Source organism: Chamaea fasciata, unplaced genomic scaffold (genome assembly GCF_029207755.1).
Source record: "Chamaea fasciata isolate MVZ Bird 193981 ecotype frontalis unplaced genomic scaffold, bChaFas1.0.hap1 SCAF_17, whole genome shotgun sequence".
Classification (NCBI taxonomy): Eukaryota; Metazoa; Chordata; class Aves; order Passeriformes; family Sylviidae; genus Chamaea; species Chamaea fasciata.
This window is the reverse complement of record NW_027094102.1, coordinates 1338580-1363770: the sequence shown is the minus strand read 5'-3', so window position 1 is coordinate 1363770 and position 25191 is coordinate 1338580. Positions and strand designations below refer to the sequence as shown.

Below are 25191 nucleotides of genomic sequence, written 5' to 3'. Positions count from 1 at the left end.
CCTTTATTCCCGGATTTCATGCTAATTGGCACGGTCACATTTGGCCGAGTGGCTGCCTTTGAAGTAGCTGCCTTGTTTTAAAACAGCGCAGGGTGGCCCTCAGCAAGCCGTGTGTGCACACACTGGCCTTGGGGAACCTCGGGAGCCTTTTCCTTTTCCTTTCTGCCCTTCGGAGATGTGCGAAAAGGAGTTTGCTAAATCAAGGGTCACGTCCTTTGAAACTGAAATGCCCTGGTCTCTTCCACCTGTGATTCAGCTCTCCCCGGGTTCTCCGCTTGGGGAGGCTGCCTGGCTTCCAGAGGGTCGATGGAGCTGCCTGCATCCTTCCTGGCCTGGCCAGGGGAGCTGGCTTGGCGGTAATTTGCAGTACAGGGGCATCTAGATCCCTGCTTCATTCCCTGTCATGTGGGTAAAACCTGTGGAAGAAAGGGGCAGTGAGAGCTGGCAGCTTGTAGGCAGATTTTGGGTGGGATCCCAGAGGTCTCGGGGGGTCAGAGTGCTTTAGGAAGAGGAGCTGAGTGACACAGGGAAGGCTGTTTGCTGACAGTAAAGATGACTGGGAGCATGAGGAGATGCCAGTGCTGCCTGGGTGAGAGACTCACTTTCTTTTAACCCCCTGTCAAAGCAGAAGGATCTCTTGGTACTGAATCAGAGGGTGAATCAGCAGTGAAACCTCAGGCTGGGAAATGCCTGAGTGCAGGGAGGGGGGAAGTGCCGGAGCTGAGGAGCTGTCTGGGAGATTCCATCAGAAAAGCAGAGCACTCCAGTCTGTGTTCTGGGATGCCACATGCAGAAAGGGATGAGCTCTTGAAGGTGGCACAGCCTTGGGAGCAAAGTTGTATCTCTGAGGCATCTGCACCGAGGTTTCCAAGTCGCTTCAGTCCTTGGCCAGCACCTTTGCTGGGGCCATTCCTGTGTCCTGGGCTCTGTGTGTCCCCACTGGTCTCTGCAAGGGCAGAGAGAAAGCAGCGGAGCTGCTGTGAGCATCCTCTGCCCCTCACACAGGCAGGGGGGCTTGGCTCTGTTCACAGAAGCAAACTGCTGCTGGTGCCGCTGCTCCTCTCCTGGGACTGTTTGCTCTGCCCTTTCCTCGAGCACATCCCTGACCCCAGCCCTCCTCAGCCAGTCCCTTCCCGCTGAAGCAAAAAACAAACAAAGCAGGATTCCTGCTGATTTCCACGGAGGAGCCGTCTATTTGCGGGAGCAGCAGTCTGCTGCTTCACCCCGGCGCCCCGCATCCCTCCCCGCTGAGGTCAGAGCTCGCCTTGCAGCATCCCCGGCGTTGCCACGGGGACAGACCGCGGCGTCACCGGCGTGGGCAGGAGCGGCCGGGACAGTGATTTCATTGTGCAGCTCCGCGGGGCCGGGAGAGCTCCCCAAAGGCCCGGGCCGGGCTCCTGACGAAGCCGATGAGTCAGGGCTGCAGGCTGTCCCCTGCACGGCAGGCTGAGCCCTGGGCATCGCCGCCGTGCCGGGCAGCGCCCAGGGCAGCGCGGGGTGTATCCGCAGCCGTGCCCGCCTCGCTGACGCTGTGCCGTGCCGGGGAAAGTAAATATTGTTGCTGCACAGAAGCCGTGGGTGTCGGCTTGGCCCGGGGGCCGTGTCCCGGTGGTAGGGGCAGGCTGCGGCTTGCTCTCTGTGTGTGTGTGTGTGTGTGTGTGTGAGCGTTGTTGTTATTCACACCTGGAACGGGGATCCTGCGGGAGGGGTGAAAGTGCTCTGGGAAACGCGGTGTTTCAGGGATGGGCAAAGAAAAGTGTAGGTTGTCTGAAGCCCGGCTTTGGATGGGCCGTCACTGCGGGTGAGGGATGTGTTTTACTCAGCGGGCTTTTAAAATTCCACGTGCCATTACATTTGCTCTTCCCATGCCCCTCAACATGAACCTACCCCCACTGGCTTCGCTGCTCGGTGTGTTGAGTTTGGTTCTGTACCTGGCACAGATGATTCGGTTTAACGTGTGTGGTGGGGCAGCTTTAGCTGCAGATGTGCCGCATGGGGAGCTGGAAGGCTCACCTCTGCCTTGAGGTGGAGCCTGGAGAGGTTTTCTGCTCCTGGCATCCAGCCTGGCTCTGCTTGGTGCTGGTTTTGCCCCCTGGCATCAGCTGGGCTCAGGGTGGTTGTCCCCAGAGCGGTGGGAGCGATGCTTTGAGGCTGTGGGGGGTGTGTTATTCTGCTCATTCCCCAGACGTGACGAGTTCTGTTCAAAGGGAATCTCAGCAGCAATCTCCAGGCTTGATGTGTCAGACCTGAGTGATGGGGATGACACACTGCTCCTGAGTGCCAGAGCTCTGAAATCAACGGCGCTAAAAATACGTTTGGCTCAGAATTCCGTGACTCGTTGCTGTTTTCCTATCCCCAAAACAGCTGTGTGCTGGGATCAAAAGCCAGAGGGAACCTTAAGAAATGTGCAAGCTGGACTGTGCCGTGCAGCTCCCCTCCTGTCCCAGGCGTTCTGTGTGTTGGTTTGTTTGCTCGGCCCTTGGGGTTTCCCACTAAACACAAAGGCTCAGCACTTCCTAAAAATGAACAGAAACCCCCTGAAGATAAGTCAAAAAGCATGTAAAAGTTTCACTAGGAGCTTCTGCTACTTTTGCAGAAAGCACAGTCAGCTCCTGCCTGGCTTTCTCGATGATATTTTCTCATGGGAATTGCTGTCTCATGTCACGTAGGAGTTAAAGAAAGTGCTGGAACACTAATTTAAATATTTAAATGAAACCCTCTGCTTGTGACATGCACTGACCTGTGCCAAGAGCAAGCAGATAGTGTGAATTAATCCCCAGTTGTGGAGCTGTTTCAGGTATTTCCTGCTGGGTACACTGAAATCCTTTAAAACGTAGACAAATCCTGGTAATGTTTTGCATGTTTTTTGTGTGATGACAAATATGTTCAGCTCCCAGGCTGGGGCAGCTCCAGGGGCTGATGCCCGTGGGAATACCTGGCACGACTCTGCTCTCTGGGATGCCACTGCCATTGCACACCCTTGGGTGTGACTGGAACTGGGCTCAGCAGTGCTGCTGGGAATTCTGTGCTCCCTGCCAGCATCCCTGTGCTCTGCAGCCCGGGGGATGGTTTGCAAAATGAGAATCTCTGAAAACTGAGGATTTTTGGTGCCAGCAGAGAGAGGGTTCTACTGAACTTGTTGTTGTGTATTTTATAATCCCAGTCTGAAAGTGTTCCTTGGGCTGAAATTGGAATGTCATTGCCCTTAACCACAGGGCTGGATTCTTTCTCCCTCGCTCTCTTTTCTAACAAATGTTTGTGAACGTGTTTCCTGACTCACATGAAACCTGTCACCAAACTTGCTGTCGTGATACAGAGCCAAACAAATCACCACACAGAACCGACTTTTCAGTTTAAGGGTTTGAGCTCAGTTTTGGACCATGAAGCCTTTCCTGGCTGGGTTTGGCTGTGTAAGGAAGGTGTTTCTCCCTTCTCCAAAAGCTGTTCCTCAACATTTTGGTTTTGTGCAGACCTTGTTTGGAAGTGATTTTGTGATGGGCTGGTCTCAGTCCAGCTCCCAGCTGGCAAGATGTGACCAAAGTCACAGCACCCGAGGTGTCACTAAGGGTGCCCTGGGCAGGAGGGCGGCTCTGCCTTGTGGACAGAGGGGCTGACACGCTGCTCACCTGTCCAGGCGATCCCTCAGGTGAGGCTCAGGCAGCAGGAGCCTGGCTGGAGGTGTTTGCAGTGCTCCTGTCCATGCTGCACCTGCCCTGAGCACTTGAGCTTCCCTGGCTCTTAATCCGGTACTTCTCGCAGGCATTAACTGCAGTTAAAAAGAATTAAATAATAAGCTAATATCAGATCACAACCAGTTTATAAATATGCATATTTTTTTTAATCCATGATTGCTCGGCTTCTGTAACAATATTTACAGTCTTAAAGAGACCCTTCTTTTTCCAGAAGAACCGACTCCACATAAAACCAACAGCCCACCCTCTGGAGTTACATACGCTCATGATGTCTTGGACTGTGGCCTCAAGCCATGCCCCCTGCCTTTTTCTAGCCTTTCTGCAGATCCCATGGGCAGATATGGACAGCCAGATAGCATAGGGCCAACACCTACACACCCTGCCAACGCTGCAGGGGCCTCTGCTCCGAGCCCTAGGATTGAAATCACTCCATATCATGAACTGATTCACTCAGGGGGTCCCTTCCGCAGCAGAGACACAGATGTTCTTTTGGTAGAACATCAGTCAAACTCAGCCACCACTAGCCCGAGGGTTACCCTGCCCGTCCCTGGCTTTGAGGGCTACAGAGAACCACTGTGTCTGAGCCCAGCTAGTAGTGGCTCCTCTGCAAGTTTCATTTCAGAGACAAATTTATCTCCTTGCACGTCACCATGTGTTTCACCAAATAATGGTCCTAGTGATGACCCTTGTCCGCAGTTTCAAAACATCCATACTCATTATTCTCCTAGAACCTCTCCAATAATGTCACCACGAACAAGCACCACGGAGGAAGCCTGCTTGGGACGCCACTCACCATCACCCTGTCCCAACTCAAGGTCCTCGTCACCAGGTGCAAAACGGAGGTTCTCTTGCACCGAGCTCTACAGCGCTCAGCTGCCTTCCACCACCTCTCCTGGGCACTCACGGACCCCCTCTCCACAGCCCTCTCCTCGCCTCCCCCCGAGGGAAGACACCTCTGCAGTCACTTACACACAGCTGGCCAGCGCTGCCCTCCCCATGGATGCTATGAGCAGCCTCCCCGCGGATCCTTCCTGTGGCGTCCCCACCAAAATCTGGAAAACCAGCCCCGACCCTCCGTCCATGTCTTCCCACAAAAACAGCATTCCGTGCCACGTCTTCCAGACTGTCGACTTCCACGGGCCTTGCGAGCAGGAGGACAGGAGGAACTCGGCCCCGGAATCCATCCTGTTGGTTCCTCCGTCCTGGACAAAGCAGCTGGTGCCTGCAATACCCATCTGCAGGTATGGAATCCTCGTGGGTGTGTTGTCCATGGGGTTTTTTCATGGTTTGATGATGATCCCTAGGGAGTGTTTTCTTGGGCAGGTGCTGCTGCAGAGCAGAGCTGAGTGCTCGCTGGTGAATGGGAGCCTGGTCCGTTAGGATTCTGAGATGAAAAACTCAAGGTTTTGAAGAAACATCACCAAAGAGGTTCATTGATAGCACAGTACACTTCGAATTTCCAAATGATTTGTCTAAACAGCAGAGTGCAGACAGCCTCTGGCAAAGGCTGAACACTCTGGTGCCATCCTGCTGCTCTTAAAATGGCGGGATTGCTTTTGTAAAGTCACTTACAAATTTCCATCAGGGATGAAAATGCTTTAAATAATGCCTGATTCAGAACAGAGCTCGCTGCTCCGGGTCAGACCAAGCCTTCGGTCCGCTCCAGTGACTGAGTGTCGGTTGTTAATTTGTCAGTTGTCCCTTAGCCCAAATCTCAGCCCTGCATTGTCTGGCCGTGTGGCATCTGCCAGGACCCAGGGTGCCAAGTGTGTGACTCTGCTCCCAGCCCCTGCTGGCACCCTGTCAGTGCCATCCCGCTGGCACTGAGGTTATCCCAGGGTGTTCCTGACCTGCTAAACACAAACTGGGAGGGAAAGAGCACAGGCTGTGACTTCCCTTGGCTTGTCAGACCGGTCCTGGCAGCAGCCTGTACTCACAGAGTAAAAGTGTGGTTTAAAATCCAGCGCAGGCTTTGGTTGTACATTGCAGTGTATTCATTTCAAGTCATAAACCCTTATGTATTTTCATAACAGGAAAACTAGTACCAGGTAAGGACATTTAGCGTTTTATTGATGAGCATTTTAATATTTATGGAAATTATGACTGTTAATTTGCACAGCTGGTAGGCAATGGCAAATGGAGTTAATATTTCACAATCCTTATTCTGTGATCCAAGTTGGAGACACACAGCAGAAGCTAGATAAAAGAGGGAGATCTTTGAATAAATGTGACTGCTGTAGGTATTTCTGTTCGAGAAACAGAAACGTCTTCTCTTCTGCGAGGAGGTGGGCACACTGAAGTTGTCATCTCCTCAGCAGAGCTTGCAGTCAAACGTGAGCACTTCAGCAAACCCTCACGGGCATTCACAGCAGGCCCCTGAACGTTTCAGTGGGGCACCGGGAGGAAGGAGGGATCAGGGCTTTGAGAAACCACCTTCTCAGGAGTCTCCCTGCTGTTCTCCCCGTCTCTGTGTGTCCCAGCTTGCCTGTGCAGTCCCTGCCCCCCCTGGAGTGGCCCCTGTCCAGCCAGTCTGGCTCCTACGAGCTGCGGATCGAGGTGCAGCCCAAGCCCCACCACCGCGCGCACTACGAGACCGAGGGCAGCCGCGGTGCCGTCAAGGCTCCCACCGGGGGCCACCCCGTGGTCCAGGTAAGGCCCTGGGCATCTCTCCCTGTAGGAAAAGTGGGGCAAGCTCATCTCTGAGAGGCTTGCTGGGGGCTGTCCCTGAAGGAGGATCACCCCGTGGGCTTTTGGATGTGCTTAAAGGGTCTGAGCTGGGGCGTGGGGAAGGGCAGGACTTGGGGAGGTGTGGTTTGGGTTGGCTTCTGGAAGATCAGGAACGTGGGGCAGTGTATTTGCTGCCTTTCCTGGGCTGTGTAAACCTCGTGTGATCCCCTGTTGACTGTCATGAGGTGTCTGGGAAGTCACTGATGAAACAAGCGAGCACAATTCCGGCTGCCAGTGGTGCAGAGAACGGATTGGTCCCTTTGCTGACCTGAGAGGTGACTGAGCTGAACCCTTCTTCTGTTTGGAGTGTGAACAGCTTTCCCTTCACCTTTCAGAGGGTGGTATGAAATACTGGCTGAGGAGCTGCCGTGTAGCCAAGTGGGGGCACATCAGTCATTTCCCTCATTTCCCCTGTTTTCAGCCCAGGTTTCCTGAAGGAAAGCCAAGGGCAGGCCGGGCTCGGGGCTCTGCCGTGCCAGTGGGAGAGTGCAGGGATGATGTGTGGGAGCTGAACAGGTCAGCCACAGCCCCAGCCCTCACTGAACAAAGCTGGGCTGCATCCCACAGATGTTCCTGCCACACTCAGGGCTCGCAGGAGCCAGGAAAACATTACCATTTATGCCTAATTTCAAGCATGTGATCAATACCACTAATTTCGCTGGGTTGATTTGTGCTTAACTTCAAACATATGTTCAATATTCCCCCGCAGGCTCTCACCCCTCTTTTAAAATCAAGCCATAAATTGTTAAATCGATGAATTTGTTTGCTTTGATGGAGCTGGACTGACATGTATGGACCGGGTATTTGAGTGAAGGGTGCAGGGTAATATTAAACAGCGGTCACATTTGCCATACCTCAGTAATGCAGGTTTTTTGGTTTGGGTCTGACAGGCTCAGAGCCTCCTGTGGTGTGTTTGAAGCTACCTAGATACAGGAATGATCCCAATCAGCACTTGCTCCTTGCTCAGTTTGCTTGCAGCTGCAGTATCGCTTACCTTCCTGAGGTATTCCCACCAGCAGGGTCCTTATTGCCATGAAGGAGTTTCTTGTGACATGGGGAAATAGAATTGGTTTCCTTCCTGCAATCAATATCAATCAAAGAGGCATTTCTATTTTCTGTCGAAGACAGGAACCAGTATTGCTAGTTTTATCATAATTTGCCATCAAGCTTCAGGATCTGAAACTATAAATTCAAATGTCCACTTTAGTTCCCCGAGCAGATGTGCCTGTGCACAGCTGTGCCTGCATCTGGGGAAAACATGGACAGTTTCTTTCTGAAGGTTTATTGGAAAGCTGGGAGTGTTTGTTGAATTTGTGTTCACTTGAACATAACCAGGTTCATGTGGATGCCAAGCAATGAGATAGTTGCACCTGTATGGTTTATGACATCCCAGACTGGGGGAGGCTAGTAAAATCCAAAGTTTTCATGTCAGAAGTTGTTTGGCTTCAATGGACCTTTTTTTTTTCCCTCTCTTTCTTTCCCCTCAGCGAAGTTTAACTTTTGTGTTCTTGTCAGATGCAAAGAGAGTATTTTTCTAGAACACAATCTCTTTTGAAGGAAATCTGATTTTAAAAAGAGCCTTCAATTAAGCCTCCACATGACTAATTACCCAGCTGAACCTGCTGGCAGAAGAGATCTTGGCTGGTTTTCACAGCGAGGTGTTGGCATGCAATATTTCTGTTTTTGCCAAGTGCATTTTGCATGCAGATTTCTTCTTTTGGGTGCTCTGAAGCTGCAGACCAGCAGATCTCTCCAAGCCGTATCTTGTGGTTTATCTTTCTGATGCTGCTTCCTCTTCTTCACGTGTCAAGCCCCGAGAGTTTGTGCTCAGGGCTCTGCAGGAGTTGTGCACTCCAAGCATGGCAGGAGCAGAGTGTGGGTGAGCTGGAGCAGGCGGAATGGGGCACGGGCTGTGCCAGGAGCAGGGGGAGAAGCCATGCAGGCCGTGGAATGTTCATGTTCCATGACTGCAGGGCCATGGAGAGGCACGTGGAGAAACACAGGCTCCCAGCTCAGGTGTTGGAGTCACTCTCGGGAGGAACCTGCAGCTTGTGTTAACTGTGGAGACGCTCGGGTTTTAGGGATGTGAGCATCCCCTGGATGTTCGGGTGCTGAGAACAACCAGGAGATCCTTTGTGGCAAGGACAGAGCTGAAGTTCCCTTCAGCTCCTTCCATCCTGCGGGTCCCCTGGTCACCGAGACCACAGAGCAGGGGGAGGCACGTTTGGTTCCCAGATCTTTTTTCCCCCAAGCTGTTTATTTGTACCCAGCTGCTGCAGTCAAGGCTGTGGAAGAGCCTGTCCAGTAGGAAAGGCAGTGGCTGCTCCCGTGCAGAGCTTGTGCATGTGACTGGGGCAGAGGTGGCAGCGCCAACACAAACCTGGAGTGCAGTGGCAGAGGTTCCATCCCTGACCCAGCTGTTTGCCCTGGTACAACACCCAAATGCAGAGCCCCAGAGCTCAGGTGAGGGCAGGGGTAGGCACAGGGACCCCCAGCCCATGCAGCCCTGGGTGCCAGGCTGCTCCTGGCTTCTCCTCCCTAGAGCAGGAAAGCTGCACAGAGAGGGGCTCCTGTTCAGCACGGCCAGCCCAGCGTTCCCCTGGGTTTTAGCTTTTAAAATTGTGGTGACTTTCACTGCCTCTTTTTATTTTTCTTATTAAAAAGAAGCTGGAATAGCAGAGTTGTTAGTGGAGCTCACAGGAGCTGCTTTACAATAACAAACGTATGTTCCACTTTCCTTTTATATTTGAATTTTGCCGTCTGTGTTTTCTTGTGGTTTCGCAGTCAAAGGAGACATTGTTTCTTAGCCTGCGCTTCCCGTGGGGCTCTGACTTTTAACTGTATGTGACTTCCAACGTTCAGCTAATTCACTGGTGTGTCAGTGAAACCAGAGCCTTTGATGGAAACTCCAAACCAAATCACAGCTCGGTGGGGTGATTCGCACTCTCTCTCACACGTGGGGCCGGGCTGCAGCCGCTGCTGCTGAACCCCCGGCCAGCCCTCCCAGGGGGATTTGGTGCCGAGGGCACATCCCGGCAGCTGAGATTGTCCTTTTCCCCACCTTCCCGAGGCCCCTGTGCAGGGAAGGGCAAGGCCAGGCTGGGCTGGACCCGGCTGCTGCTGCTGCACGACATCTGATTCTGCTAAATTATATTTTTTTTTAATCATACTCGGTTTTAAGCGTTTCTTGATTGGGTGACAGTTCAGTCAAAATTCCAAGGGCTGAATCTCACTCGCTCTGCTGCTCCTTGCAGTAAAGAACAACCAGACTCCCGGTGTCCCAGTGCTGGGATTTCTGCTCTCCCAGGGGGTTAACACAGGTCTGGGACAGACACGGCAGCTCTCGGGAGAAAGCAGTCGGGAGGGTTTGCTCCTGACTGACCTCACAGCGCGGTGGAAGCAAGTTGTTTCCTCTCTGGGCTGCACTTTCGCTGCCCCTGTGAGGAGCTGATCCCGTTTTCAGGATGCTTTGACCATCTCAGACGACAGTTTTAAAGAAAATGCATCTGTCCAGTGCACATGAGCAGGGAGGAGGATTTGTGGCCATCACTTCCCTGCTCTGGGGCCGGGCTTTGCCCCCAGCTCACGAGCAGCGTGTGACAAACCACCTGCACCTTTCACACCTGATTTACCTGCGGGACGACAGGGCTTGTTTGCACAATGGCATCGTTGTAGGGGCCTCTTGAGCTTTGAGCTCTCGCCCGGGGATTTATTGACTGCAGTTCCGTGTGCTGGGATTGATGTGCAGCGGCCAAAACAGAGATTTTGGCTGCATCTGGGAAATTCTCTGCAGAATTAATACACCATCAAATGTAAGGGCAGGTCATGCTGTGCTGCAAGCATGGCAATAATTCTGAGGTGGAGCTGGATAAAAAGCTCTCACTGAGACTTTTGAGGCTAAATCAGAATACCTTGCATTTGATGGAGAGGAGTTTTGGCAGAGGAGAGGGGAAGCAGCGTGTACCAGCTGGTTTGAGAGGGGATGCCTGTGCTGTGCAGGTTTTGTGGCTTAGAAACACTCCAGGATGAGGCAGATGCAGGATTTAGTTGTTCTTTCCTGTAGGTTCTCACTCAGGACTGCACGAGGAGGTCAGTGTGCTGTAAAGCAAAGCTGGAATTTCTGGCTGTGTGTCCCAGATGTGGGGGCACTTCCAGCACAGAGCTCACCCCATTCCGGGCTGCTGGAGTAGACCTGGGTGGTTCTCTCTAACCATCCCTCGTGCTGTGGGTTTCAGCACGAAAGAAACTGGGGAGGAGAGAGGTTCCTGAGGCTTGCTATTTTTTTTTTCCCCACAAAAGTGTTTTTTTGGCCAAGATATTTTCAAGATCTGCCTGACATGCAATCCACTGCCCATGAGCCAAGGCCATGGTGGGTTCCTGGACCCCAAAGCCACCTTGCAGGAGGCCCAGCACTAAGCCCTGGCAGAGAGCTCAGCTCTGGGGGTTTGGTTCATTGGTTCAGTGCAGTTAAATTGATCATTTTGGGCTGGGATTCACCTCCAGGATGCTCCTGGTGCTGCCACATCTGTCACCGTGGCTGCTGTCAAGCTTTGTGCCACTCCTGGCTTGCACAGGGGGCTGCTCCTGGGGAAGGATGAGCGGAGTGTGGCAGAGGAAGGGGAGGTTTTAGAGAAGCCCTGCTTTGCCACCCTCAGCTCCTCTCCAGCAGGGCTGGGGCTGGTTCCACAGTGCCTCTGACAGCTGGCAAGGGACCAGCTCTGCTAACTGGTGCCAGAGCCCCGTGCTGAGGAACTCCCCCAGTGTGAGTGTGTCAAAATCATCACATTTTCACCCTCCGGTTTCCTCGTGGCACAGCGAGTTCTGCCGTGCTGGGGAGGTTTAATTCTTTTGTCCTGACTCTGCACGGGAGTGCTTTAATGCACATGCTGGTTTTCTCAGCCAGCTGTGAAAATGAGACCTCCAAATCCTCCTCCCTGCACATGTGCACTGGACAGATGCATTTTCTTTAAAACTGTCGTCTGAGATGGTCAAAGCATCCTGAAAACGGGATCAGCTCCTCACAGGGGCAGCGAAAGTGCAGCCCAGAGAGGAAACAACTTGCTTCCACCGCGCTGTGAGGTCAGTCAGGAGCAAACCCTCCCGACTGCTTTCTCCCGAGAGCTGCCGTGTCTGTCCCAGACCTGTGTTAACCCCCTGGGAGAGCAGAAATCCCAGCACTGGGACACCGGGAGTCTGGTTGTTCTTTACTGCAAGGAGCAGCAGAGCGAGTGAGATTCAGCCCTTGGAATTTTGACTGAACTGTCACCCAAATAAGAAACGCTTAAAACTGAGTATGATAAAAAAAACCAAAAAAGATAATTTAGCAGAATCAGATGTTCAAAGGATTGTGTTCAGAGGCCTTTTTAGACAGCCTTGGTGAGGAGCAAAAGGAACTGAGGCAAAGATTTCCTTCTGGTTTGCGTTCTTTTGCAGTGTCCCAAGTACATTAAATTGAACAAAACCATGTGAGAAGTACTCGGCTTTGTTGCTCAATGTCAGCTCTAAGTGAAGCAGGCAGAGGAGCTGCCACACGACACAGTGGCTGGACGAGGTCTTTGTTGAATCCCTGACAGTTATTGATATGCCACTCTCCCTGAGACAATGCAGTGACATTTTCCATCTCGCTACGAGCATTGTTGAGCAAAGACCTCCCCAAAAAAACCCCGCTTGACTTGGTTGCAGTCAGCGGGCACTAACGATGGGGATTAACGATCCAGTCCGAGGCTGGAGCTGTGGCAGCAGGAAGGGGGGACAGAAACGGGGCTCTTGGCTCAGAACATCATCGCGGAGGGTGTGGAGGGCGCGGAGAGCAGCGCCGGGGCGCTGCGGGGCTGGCCGGCGGTGTCGGGGCTTTGGAGAAGCGGAGCGGGGGCAGCGCAGCCGTGCGGCCCCGCTTCTCTCCGGCGGAGCAGCAGCAAGGGCAGCCGCGGGAGGAAGCGATTTCTCACCGCTCTGGGCTCGGTTCTCATCAAGCGCCGCTCTCCCGGCTCTGTTTTCCCGCTGGTGGCTGCCGGCCCGGGATGGGATGCGATGGGATGCGATGGGATGCGATGGGATGGGATGGTCGGTGTGAATCAGCCGAGCTGAGCACACACACGCCCACCCCGAGAGGTTCCACGAGGGGACACGGGCAGGGATGCGCAGTCACGGGGCACAGCCCGTGTTACCCTGAGCTCCGAGACCCGGGGAGCCGGGCAGATCAAATCCCCACGCCTAGAGAATCGACTCCCCACGTTTATTCTTCTTCTGGCCGCGCCTCGCGTTGTCTAGACAGGAAGAAGGTGCTGTAAAGGTGCAGCTTTGTCCATCGCAGGGAGAAAGACCTAAATGCCCGCCAGGCAAAGCATAAATTGGGATAAATGGGAAATAAATTACTCCCTTTCACTCTCTAGAGCAGTCGGCCTCACCCAGGGTCTTACTGGGGCTCCTCAAAGCCACCAGCCACCACCAGTAAGGTTTGCAGATCCTGCTGCTTTTGTGCTGCAAAGCCCAGCACGGCACGGAGGCTTTTGATGTGCAACAGCTAAACCAGAAATCCCCAAGAAAATTTGGCTCTGCCACCCAGCAGCGAGAAGGCAAAGCTTGCAATGCTGCTGGGAACTGAGGTGCTGCAGCTGCTGAGTGCTGCCTGGAGTGCCAGTTTGGGGTGTTTGCTGGATGGGGTCAGCATTCCCTGTCAGCATTCCCTGTCTGCATTCCCTGCAGCAGGGCACAGGGCACGGCCACCAAGGGTTTCTCACTGGGCTTTGGCCGCTCATCCCCTGCAGGACCTGGGAAATCACTGCCCCTCTCTGGCCTGGCTTCTGGGTAAGAATAAAAAAAAACTGTCTTATTAATTTCCTATGAATCTCTCCTTTTCCCCCACTAATAATGTAATTCTACGTAAATTATAATATTTAAATTCAAGAAAGCGTATCCCAGATTGAAAGATCTAAATTTCGAAATTGCACTGGATCTCTCCTATGCAGATATGTTGTATCTCCAGGTGATCACCTACAGAGTCTTTAAAGAATTTGCCTTGCTTTCTCCCTCTGCTGTCAATTTTCCCCTTGATTTTAGCCCAATTAAGGCATGTTGCAGCCCTCCCCTGTGCAGAGGTTTGCTCTTTGTGCAGCACAGCAAAGGTGACCCTGTGTTTCGCATGCCCCCAGCCAGGGGCACTGCCAGCACTGGGTTTGGGTCACCCCAGCACGGGGCAGGGAATGGTTTAGAAGGGAATAAACAACTCTGGCTTGAAGTGCTGTGTGTTTGGAGTTGGGGTCTCAGTTTGTGAGGAGATCTGAGTTTTGGAACAGGGCAGGAGGAGAAAAGTGTTTCATGTGCCTGATGTGTGCTCCCGATGTCTGCAGTGCCAGGGCCGTCCCAGGGGTGGTGTTGGGTGTGTAAATGAACAAACTCAGCAGCTAAAGGCACATCTGCTCGTTTTGTGCATGCAGAATTACACAGGTGCCTTCCTCAAGTGGCCCTCAAATCCCCCCCTTCCCCAACTTTGGCTGCTACTGATCCATGCCTGGAGTGCAGATCGAATTTGGTTTCTGCAGAGGTGAGATGATGCTTTTAATCGTGCCACACATTTCCATTTTGTTTAGAAACCCAATCCTGGCAGCAAAGCAAACAAGAAAAGTCTCCTTGTTTTCTGAATGATGTTATTTGTTTATCTGCCAAAGTGCTTTGCATTTCCTCAGGTCACAGACCAGCCCATGTCTGGCTGTGTTAATATTGTAAGAGTTAGGCAAAAGCAAAGTTTTAAGAAAAATCTTTCAACTGAAAGAAATAGGATCTTAAAGTCCCAAAATAGAGTATGGAAAGGTACACATCATGTCTGGCTTCTCTTTCCCCTTGTGGCAAATGTGACTCAAAGGAGTTGAGTTTTTTCCAGCTCGATCTGTATACAGTTTGGGGGAGTTTTATTGTGAATAGGTCACCTTATAATACACAAAAATATTTCCTCCCAGAGTTCTGCCTTCATAAATCTTTCTTGATCCTCGCTCCCTTGAAACTGAAATCCAGATGATTTAGTTTTCTTCATGGAAGGGAGAGTGAGAAGGAGTGAAGGCACACCTTGGTGTGGGGCTGGTGCTCCCCTGGAAGGGCTTGGAGGGAGCAGCTCTGGTGAGCAGAAGAACAACACTGAAACACAGAGATTTTAGAGCAGCTTGCTTGTCGCTAAGGGAGGAAAAAACGAATTCCAAAGTTAATATTTTAAAAAGCATTTTAAATCTTCAGTTCTCAAAGTTTGTTTAAGGGTCAAATTTATTCCTCCTTTGCTTCTCCAAAGAAAAAGTCGGTGCTTTGGTTAAATATTAAAGCAGCTGCCTGGTGTAGTGGAGGTGAGTGTTCATTGACAGTGACAATCTTTAACAGTTCAGTTTTAAGAAGAGACATATCTCTGAGGCACAGCTTTGATATGTTCTTTTATTCTAGCTCCCAGTGAATGTTCTCTCTAAAAAAGCAGCACAAATACTCTGCCCCTGCTGAGCAGGGTGAGCATCACTGTTCCCTGGTGCAGGCAAAGAGAGAGCTTGTGTGACATGACCAAAGCTGTGCTAAATTGTTGGTGAAGATGAGTGTAAAACTCTGATTTTAAAGCTCCTGGAGTGTTTCTGTGAGCTGTTCATTCATAGCAAGTGAAAGGTAGATGGAAATGCTTCTGGTAAATGATAAAAAATTAGCCCTGAAAATGTAATCAGTTTAAAAGGATAAACCCTTTTAAATGGGGACACTTGACTATTTTATACATATTCTTGTCTCTTTGTATTTGCATTTTATAATGCTATTCTGATTTTACAATGATGTCATCCCACAGCATTGCCATAATACCATCAATTACAAAAAAACCCCATCATTTTCTTCCACTGACCAAACAACTGATTTAAAATCCGGTTCTGTGGAGGATCAGGAGGCCTTTTACTGTGTGTTTTATGCCCCTGGGCCAGCAGATAATAGAGACACTGCCATATGAACAGGGAATCAGTTCCTCTCTTCTTTAGGTCTTTATGCATTTCTACAGCACACACCCACAGACATGCACGTTATTGGACAACCAGGAACAGTTTTGTCTTGGGAACTCATCCTGTCCATGAGCAAACACCACTTAAAATTACTTTTAAAGGTGGCCAGTATTAAAGCCTGTGTATGCGGCCAATTCTGTTACAGCCGCTACTGACTGTGCTCACTGGGGGCAGATTTTCTTTTGTAATTTATTATCTGTTTTTCCTCCATTTCAGTCTCCCACCCATAACTCTGGGATTTGGTCCTGCCAGGCCAGAGGGGAGAGCCAAAGCTGCTTTGCTGTCCCTGTAATAACCCCTCCTGTCCAAAGGATCCTCTCCTTGCTGTAGCTGGATCCACAAAGAATCACTCTGTCAGGCAGGACAATAAACACGCTCAGTACTTAAAAACTGCTCTTCCCCCTCACCCCTTGTGAAGACAGGATGGCGTTTGGTGGTACAATGGCTTTGCACTGAAGGCCAGGAACTGTTGGATTTTGGAAGCCCCATACTTAGGGTGAGTTTCTGTTGGCTCCCAGCGGACCTGGGCTGTGGCTCAGCAGGGGCTGGTTCCTCCAGCAGTGCCTGTTCCCAGCAGATCTGTCATTGTGGCCTCTGTTGCCTTTCATCTCCCACACTCTTTGTCCATTTCTCAATGTGCCAGTGGCTGCTGCTGTGTTTCTCACCTTCCTGGCCATGCTGTGTCTCCAGTACCAACCCTGGTGCTCCCAGCCGGGCTCCCAGAGCCAGCTGAACATTTGCACAGAGCCTCCTGCCCCATTCCCTCCTCCCCATCTCCATCTGAAGGTTTGCACAGAGCCTCCTGCCCCATTCCCTCCTCCCCATCTCCATCTGAAGGTTTGTGCAGAGCCTCCTGCCCCATTCCCTCCTCCCCATCTCCATCTGAAGGTTTGCGCAGAGCCTCCTGCCCCATTCCCTCCTCCCCATCTCCATCTGAAGGTTTGCACAGAGCCTCCTGCCCCATTCCCTCCTCCCCATCTCCATCTGGAGGTTTGCGCAGAGCCTCCTGCCCCGTTCCCTCCTCCCCATCCCCAGAAGGCTGGTGCCAGCGAGGTATCAGAGGTGTCTGAGCTGTGCCTGGGCCGGGCTCTGCCGTTTGCTCTTGCACAAGCCCTGCCTAGGGCCTGGTGCCTTCAATGGAGCTATTCATGGAGCTGTTCATGCCCAGGGCAGGCTGCTCACTCGGGCCTTGGCTGGAGGGGTCTCTGGGGCACAGCCCCTGCCTTTGTGTGCCTCCAAAGTATGTGCTGGATGAGGAGTGATAGCTCTGGAGAGTGAGTGTCGCCTTACATTTGCCATACTGCAGGAAGGCTGCCAGCCCTGCATTGATGCTGCATGTGGTCCCCTTCCAGGGGGGAATTAATCCTTCTGTGCAAGGATACCTCCTGCTGACTGGTGAAAAGAAAAAAATTTAAAAAAAAAAAAAGGGAAAAAAACCCCTCTGGTTTGGCCATGAATACCATTAGCTTAATCTTCCTTTTCTCTGATCTCCCAGTACTATTTGCTTTGTATGGCTTCATCAAGGTTTTGTATGTGGACAGAGTAATTGAAAACAAATTTAGCATGTCTCAGACCATAAAGTTCCCTTTCAGCTCGATGCCTGGCTATGCGGTAGATAAATGTCTGGTTCTCATTTTTGGTTATGCGAGAAATTTAGAATGGTTTGATTTGTAATTTTGGACGTTAATAAAGGAGGAGAAATTTCCTTGTCTCCTGGTCTGTGGAGGCATTCTGGTTTCCCTGCAGCAAATGGTGTATATAAAAAACCCCAAAAAAACAACAGAAGAGTCTGTGTTCTCGAGGCCTAGAAACAGACTCTAAAGTCGATTAAGACATCCTTGTGCTGTTCAATTCCAGACCCAAAATGCCATCTTTACCTGTACAGGTGGTGTTTTAATGTAAGGCAAGAGGAGTGGTTGAAGGTGAACCAATGTTGGAATTCTGGAAACTTAGATTTTGGGATTTTAGTATATAGTAATTTGTGTGAGTCAAGATGGAGGATTTGAGGCGTTGTCTGGGTCCTTCTTCTTCATCTTCTTCCTCCTTCTTCTTCATGGGTTTGGGTGGTTTTCTGTAATTGGGTGGAAAAGGTCCCCACTGCGGGCCTTGGGTGGTCGTTTTTGGGTCAGAAATATAAATAATACAGGTGTCACCTCGTTATTGGGTAATTAGCACTTAAATAACCTTGGAAAGAGTCAGAGGTGCTCCGTTTTACCTCATTTCTCTGCCTTGCCGGTCAGAGCTCACGGCTGGTGAGTCTGTACATAGATAAGAAACAATAAACACCCAAGCCCAGACTCAAAACCTACATTTCCCGTGTATTAATCCCAACCCTGACAAGGAAAAAAGGAAGCCAGAACCTTCACAAACCCAGCAGCTGGGGGAAGGATGAGTTTCTCAGAGCAGCGAATCAAAGCCAGATACCTCCACATATCTGCAAACCTCCCTGGTTTCCTGAAGGCATTGCAGGCCCAGCGTGTGTGACAGCAGATTTTTCGTGTCTTTAATGCCAGCTGCACGGGTACATGGAGAACAAACCCCTGGGGCTGCAGATCTTCATCGGCACAGCGGACGAGCGCATCCTGAAGCCCCACGCCTTCTACCAGGTCCATCGCATCACGGGCAAGACCGTCACCACCACCAGCTACGAGAAGATCATTGGCAACACCAAAGTGCTGGAGATCCCCCTGGAACCCAAGAACAACATGAAGGCGACGTAAGTAGATTTCTTTTTGTTGGCAAAAGTCGAGGCGGGGGAAGTTGGCGCTGAAGTTCTTTTTCTTTGGAAAGGAGGAGGGACTTAAAGGAATAATGATGCTCTGGAGGGACTCCCCCTTTCCAGCACGTTGGGATGATTTATGAGGGCAAAAAACACGCTTATGAAAAGACCCTTTTTACAAAACCAGCTACGAGCACCTGCGTTAAAGCTGCTGGAAGAGTTCCCATCCGTCAGGTGGCCATGCAGGCCGTTCCGCTCTGTAGGGCAGTTTCTGCAGTGACTGTGCTGTGATCACAGCATGGTTTGGGTCGGAAGGGACCTTAAAGCTCCTCCAGTGCCACCCCCTGCCATGGACAGGGACACCTTCCACTGTCCCAGGCTGCTCCAAGCTCTGTCCAACCTGGCCTTGGGCACTTCCAGGGATGGGGCATCCAGTGTCTCGCTAATAATCCATCATCTCCACAGTCAGGATGGGTTTGTAGCGCACTCAGGAAAAGAAGACTGGAATTCTCAAGTCCTTGTGCTGCAGGAACACAGTGAGGAACAGGGGCAGCGGGCAGAGGAAAGGTGTGGGATGCATTTTACATTTAATGGAATAGAAAACTTTTCTTCTGAACTCAGCCAAGTGCTCTGGCCGTGAAATCTCCCCTTGCAATAGGTTCACAGAAAAGCAAGTACAGGCACATCTTGTCTGTATTACTCCTTCCAGTTTTATGGAGGCAGAGGGATGAAGCGGGCACCAGTCTGAAAACTTCAGGCTTGAATGTGTGCCAGGCGTGAGAGTGATTGCTCTGCAGAGGGAAGAGCTGTATCTCCATCCTTCACAGGATCCTGACAAAATTGGCAGAGCAGTTACGTTTTTAAGCCCCCCTACTTCATCACAAAATCCACATTCTTTCTTCAGATTTTTTTAGAAAATATACCTCATTCCTAACAAGGAACCCTGGAATAATAAACCCCTGAACATATGCAAGGGCAAGGACCACTGTGGGTGTAGGAAGCAGCTTGGGGCTTATACCTCCCCAAATGTGATTTTAATTTATATCAAAAGAAGAGAAATGATGTGTTTTTAGAACAGATATCAAAATGGGCTGGCAGTGCCTGTTTAATAGCAGTGCTCACTGCCTGCTCTGAGAACTCTTTCTGAGCTTGACAAATAATTGCCACATTTTCCTAACACAGGCGTGTTTGCAAGGTTACACTGGACTCTGGAGAAGCCAGCCTGCACTTACACCAAATATTAAGTTGCAGCGCTGATTGAAGCAATCCTAATCCTTCCATCGCTGCTCAGCCCCATCCTGCTCCCTGCACCCTCCCTTTGCGCAGGGACACACTCAATGGGAGAATGAATTTCTGCTCTGCCAGGCTCTTCCTTGCCTGGGAACAATGTCCCAGGGCTTTGGAGGATGCCCCAGTGAGCTGGGCCAGGCTGCAGAGCCCAGCTGCAGCAGTAGCAGCCACCCTGTGTAGCCCTGGTTTGTGCCTGAGGTGTTTTGGTTTTCTGGAATTCTTTTCCCAGGGAATTTTCTGCAAACAGGAGAAATGTTTTCGTAGCTGTACCTTTGTTATTCATTCCTTTTCCCAGGAGGGAATTCTTGATGTCCCTCTGCTCTGACCAATGTGAGTGAGGAGGTTTTGCCTTTGTGTCACCAATCAGACTGGTCTGTGTAAAATAGTGTAAAAGGGAGACACATCCCAAAAACAAAGGAGTCATTTTCAGCCTTCTGAAGCTCAGAGTCTGTGTCGTCGTGGTGTGAAACAGCATCACCCATGCAAAACACAGATGGTGCCCCATGTGTGGTGGTCTTTGGGGGCCTTCACTGTCGCCAGACAGACACGAAAAGAAGGACACTCACGCAGTCAGTGTCAGAGCAAAAAAGAGGGACGTTTAAGTCTGTGAAAAACTCCAGTACAAAAAACCGCAAACATCAGAAGGCTGAAAAAGATCAGGGCGACACTTGACCCCGCTGTGAGCAGAGGTGCTGAGGGCTCTGTGTGTGTGTGTGTGTGTGTGTGTGTGTTGCAGCATCGACTGCGCCGGGATCCTGAAGCTGCGCAACGCCGACATCGAGCTGCGCAAGGGCGAGACCGACATCGGCCGCAAGAACACGCGCGTGCGCCTCGTCTTCCGCGTGCACATCCCCGAGCCCAGCGGCAGGGTCGTGTCCCTGCAGGCCGCCTCCAACCCCATCGAGTGCTGTGAGTATCCCGGGATGCGTCACAGTGTGTCTTTTGGGAGTGTGGCTAAGGCCTTTCTAGATCCCAGTCAGCCTCTCCAGTGGAGAAGCTGCTTGAGAAGAATTCAGGCAGCAGCTCAAGCTCACGCGTCCACACATGTTACAAGGCTGGCTCAGCAGAGAGGCAGAAGGCTCCCAGCCCCACATCAATTTCCAGCAAGCGTTTATTCCACGTGCCGAAGGTGAAGCCTTTTGTTACACCTGGGAGGGGTATCTTTGATCTTCGCCTTTCCGGGGCAAGGCAGTTGAAAATTCCTTTAATGGTACGAGAGACTCCACAGTAATGAAAAAAGAGAGACTCAGAGGTGACCTTATCACTCTCTATAACTTCCTGAAGGGTGGTTGTAGACAGCTGGGGGTCGGTCTCTTTCTCCAGGCAGCAACTGACAGAACGAGAGGACACAGCCTCAGGCTGTGTCAAGGGAAATACAGGTTGGATATTAGGAAGAAGTGCTTCATGGTAAGAGTGATTAAGGACTGGAATAGTCTGCCCAGGGAGGTGGTGGAGTCACCATCCCTGGATGTGTTTAAACAAAGGCTGGATGTGGCACTGGGTGCCATGGTTTAGTTGAGATGTCAAGGCTGGGTTGGACTCGATGGTCTTGAAGGTCTCTTCCAGTCTACACATTCTGTGGTTCTGTGGTGAACAGGTCTTTGTTCACCTGCTGGAATTCTGGAGGCTTAGATTTGGGGATTTTAGTGTACAGTTGTCGCTGTAGGACACAAAGGAAAGATGAGAGACTCCAAATATTTCAGCAGGCAAAGAGCACAGAAAAAAAATCTCTTTATTGTCTAATTCTCACTACCTTTTATAAGGTGTTCCCATACAGACTTCACATGGTTGGTGAATAGGAACGACACCTCTCTGATCCCATGGGTTTAACCAGAAAAACAGCAAAACACCACCTGGAGAAAGGTTGTTTGGAGAAAGGAGAGTTGTCTGCCAATATTGTTTTGAGAAGAAACTTCCTTGAGAAATTTTTCCTGGGGAAAAAGTTAGCAGCTGCTAGCAGGCTAAAATCTCTCAGGCCCAGAAATACCAGGCCCACACAGAGTTGTCGTTAGGATTTGGGATGACTCAAATAACAATACGTAAAAACTCTGGTTTCTCCGGGGGGCATTGTAGCAGAGCTGTATTGACAGACACACTCTTTTAACACAGTGTTTTGGTACAGTGAGTATGACTGGTCATTTGGAACAACACCTCCAGACTGTTTCTTGCAAGTAAACAACAAGTTAGAAAAAACTGTCTCTATTTTGCGTGAGGCACAATCAGAACTTGTCCTCCACAAACTGGCAGGTGGCTGGAGGTTTGAATTCAGAATTCCAAAGGAGTGACCAGAGTCCTCTGACCTGAGCTGTGGCAGGAGCACAGGATGCAGGGACAGCTTTGGTTCTGAGGCTCAGGTGCGTTCTGAGCATTGTTTGTTCTGGCTGTCAGTGCCAGGGGCTGCACAGCTCAGGAGGCTGAAGCAGGGAAAGCAGGGGTTGTTCTGGTTTTCCCCCGAGGGACGGAAGAAAACTGGCAGTTTTGATTTCTGAAGTGCAAATCCCATCAGTGTGTGAGCTCAGAGCCTGCACCTCCCACTCGTTCTAACTGACTGGATCCTGAGAAAGAGAGGCCTGTGAGGAGGCCCCCCGTGTCACAGTCATTTCTGGAAGAGCTCTGCCCACTTTACTGCTTCCTGTGCATCCTGTGATGCTTTTTGTTGTTACATGGTGCCTTTTTGGTGGTTTGGGGATTTCACAAATACATAATGAACAGTTTTCCTCTGCCTTTGCTGAATGAGTCACCCCTTTAGCAGAACCTATCTTGCCATAAGTCACGTGAAGAAAACCATTGAGTCTCTCGTGTGTGAGTTGCATTTATTGAGATGCAGACTTGACTTCAACACAGCTGCTTGGAATGAGAGGAGCCAGTTCTGGGTGGGAAATCAAACTGGCTCGTGAATTATCGATGGCAGCTTTTTAAAAAGCAGTAGAAATGAATAACCAGGGCGAGGCTGGGAGAGGGTGATGGCTATGAGTGATCTCTTGGCGGTGTTTCTGGGAAGGTACCAGCTGTCAGAGCGTTTTAGCAGCCGAGTGGAGTCTCTGGGCACCGTGATGGGAAAGGGACAGCAGTGGGAGTAGCCACCACCTCTGTCCATAGGAAATTGTCCCGTTCCTCTGTGGCAGCAGATGGCTGAAACAATAGTGGCCTCCACCCCAAACGTGTCCCTGCTGAAACAAAGGTCCATCTGCTAGAGGAAGTGCTCAGTGAGGAGCTCCTGGGCTGGGGAAACTCCAGGTGTAACTCCTACACGCTGTGGGCAGGAAAACAGCACCAGCCCAGGCCAGGAGGAGGCTGGCCTGAATCCCGCAGGGAGCCCCACAGATCATCCCCCACCTGCTCCAATTCTCCTCAGGAAGAGCAAGCATGAGTACAGCCAGGCATTTCTGGGGCCCTTCCACAATGGCACCTTGTGTTTGTGCCCGTCACTGCATTTCAAGCAGAAATCCGGGCACGGTTTGCAGAATAAATCACATTTTTCTGAGCTGTATGCACACACACCTAATTTGCCTGGGCAGTGACTGCTGTGGCAGAGCCTTGGTTAAGATGCTGAGGCATTTATTCTGAGATATCTTTGCTCTGATGGGTCTTAGGGGCATAAAAAAGGCAAGAGTGGAGATACCAGTACAAGTGGCTTATTGTTAGTGGGGGTTTTTAAATAATTAAAGTATTAAAATGTTGGCTGCATAGAAGACAGCCAAGCTCCTACAAGAAAAAAAATGTATTTGATCCCCAAGGAAACAGAGTAAGAAAGTTTTATTTTTGGAATAGTGGATAGAGAGGAGAGGTGTGTTAAGGGCTGTGCTTTTCTGAACTCAAGGAAGCAGGGGATGAAGCGACCTGGAGTTCTGATCGCTGCCCTTTAATGTGTGTATGTTGCACATTTAGCACTGGTTTTGCATTTCAGTAGCACTTCCTGAACTCAGCCCGGCTCTGGGAAGATGGTTTAAAACATCAGTGGGCTCAGGCAGCATTAGCAATGCAGCCTAAATCTCACTGGAGTGGTGACCTCAGCCTGTCCCGGAGCATGTGCTCACCTTGCAGGGCTCCCAGGCGGTCCCAGGTGAGCTCAGGTGCCCTGCCAAGAAGGAGATGTTTCCTTCTTGTCCCACCTTCTGGGATTCACTTTTCCCCCCTTTGTTTTCTGTTTGGTTTGGGAGTTTTTTGAGCTGGCCACCTGAGAACCCTTATCCTACTCAGGATCCCTCCTGTCTGGTAGCAGTAAGGATGTTTTCCCTCCGGGAAAGCCTTGGTGAGCAGCAGCTCCAGGGTCAGAGCCCATTTCCCTTCCCAAGGCTCCCCCTGAGCACTGTTGCTACCAACAGAGTGCTCTCCCTCCCCAGAAGCTGATCCCGAGGAAGTCCCACCAGTGTCAGCAGATCATCAGCTGCAGTGAAGCAAGAACTGTGAAATAGCTGCTTTTCAGAGGGCTCTTTGGTTCCACCTCATCTGTGTCACATTCAGCACTTGACAGATTTTCGGAGGGGATTTCACAGGTTCAAAGCATCATCCGGAGCCAGTTCCTCCCCAGGCAGCTGTGTGGGAGGACGGAGGGGGGTGAGATGTTGTTAAATGATCACTTGTGCCTTAAAATGCACCTCAGACCCAGACAAGCCTGCACAATTCAGCAGTTTTGTTGGGTTTTTTGGGTTGTTTTTTTTTTTTTTCTGCTGTTGCCTGTTGATTCATCCTGAAGCCACTGAGGAGGCAAAAGGCATTTGAAATCCCTCTGATAATTGCAGCAACAGGCCATCTCTCAGGCAGGTGTGGGAAAACCACTCGCTCGTAGGTGTGTGCTGGAAAGGTGAGAAAAATCCCTTCTCCTGCTGTTGGTGCACGCTGAGTCAGTAATAATTCATGGTGTAAAGTGGCAGCAAAGCCCACGGGAGATGTGTGGGATGCAGAGCCCAGTGGCCTGGCCCCCTGCCCCCCCCCGTGTGTCCACATGTCCATCCCTCCTGGCCAGGTCGGTGCTTTGGGCAGGACCCAGCTGGTGTTGGGTGAGTTCTTGGGCTGTGACACAGCTGCTGGTGACATTGCAGGTGAGGGGTGACCGAGTTCACCTGTCCCTTCAAACACAGCCACGTGGAAAATCGCCCCTTGAGAGCTTTGTCACTTGCAGGGCGTTATTTCTGAGCCATGAGGACAATTCCTGTTACATCAGTTCCGTTCTTTGCCCTTTCACCGCGAGCTGGAGCTCATTCCTTGGGGAGTGGGTGGTCTCTGGTGTTGACACTGGGCTGTGTTGACCCAAATCTACTCTCCAAGAGGTAGATTTGACCTCTGGGAGCTCAGGCTGGGTGCCCCAACATCTGCAGTTGTGTCTCCACTCCTCGACTGGAGCATCCTGGAGCAGAGGAGGAGCAGGATGGAATCCAGGAGGAGCAGGATGGAATCCAGGGTAGCGGGGCAGCTTGTTCTGCTCCGTGCTGTCAGCAACCAAAAACTGCCTCATGCAGATGTCTGAGCGTGAGGCTCAGGAGCGTCCTCCACTCTGCCCCAGTTTTTAATTCCAATGAATCCTGTTAAACCTTCCCAAAGCCTGTCACAGTCCTTGCCCTGTAGAATCCGTGTTTGCTGACCCTCGGCTGCGCTCGTGAATCCCTTAAAATGCAAACTTAAATTGCACTTGGCACGAGAGAAGGAGGCTAGAATCTTGTTCTTATAATAGCTGTTCCAAGGTGGCAAAACAAACAAAACTTATTGCTAAAGAACCGTGTGTCCATCTAGAGGAATTTAAATCGTTTCTATT

At 51.0% G+C, this 25191-nt stretch overlaps 1 protein-coding gene across 1 annotated transcript in view; it reads left to right on the top strand.

Annotated features, from left to right (window-relative positions):
- NFATC2 (nuclear factor of activated T cells 2) overlaps nucleotides 1-25191 on the top strand; it is a 79256-nt gene that overhangs the window by 3620 nt on the left and 50445 nt on the right. The window contains exons 2-5 of the mRNA XM_066198620.1: nucleotides 3904-4933; nucleotides 6173-6341; nucleotides 17944-18146; nucleotides 20176-20348. Coding sequence (XP_066054717.1) covers nucleotides 3904-4933; nucleotides 6173-6341; nucleotides 17944-18146; nucleotides 20176-20348 — 1575 coding nt within the window. The remainder of the gene's footprint in view (nucleotides 1-3903; nucleotides 4934-6172; nucleotides 6342-17943; nucleotides 18147-20175; nucleotides 20349-25191) is intronic.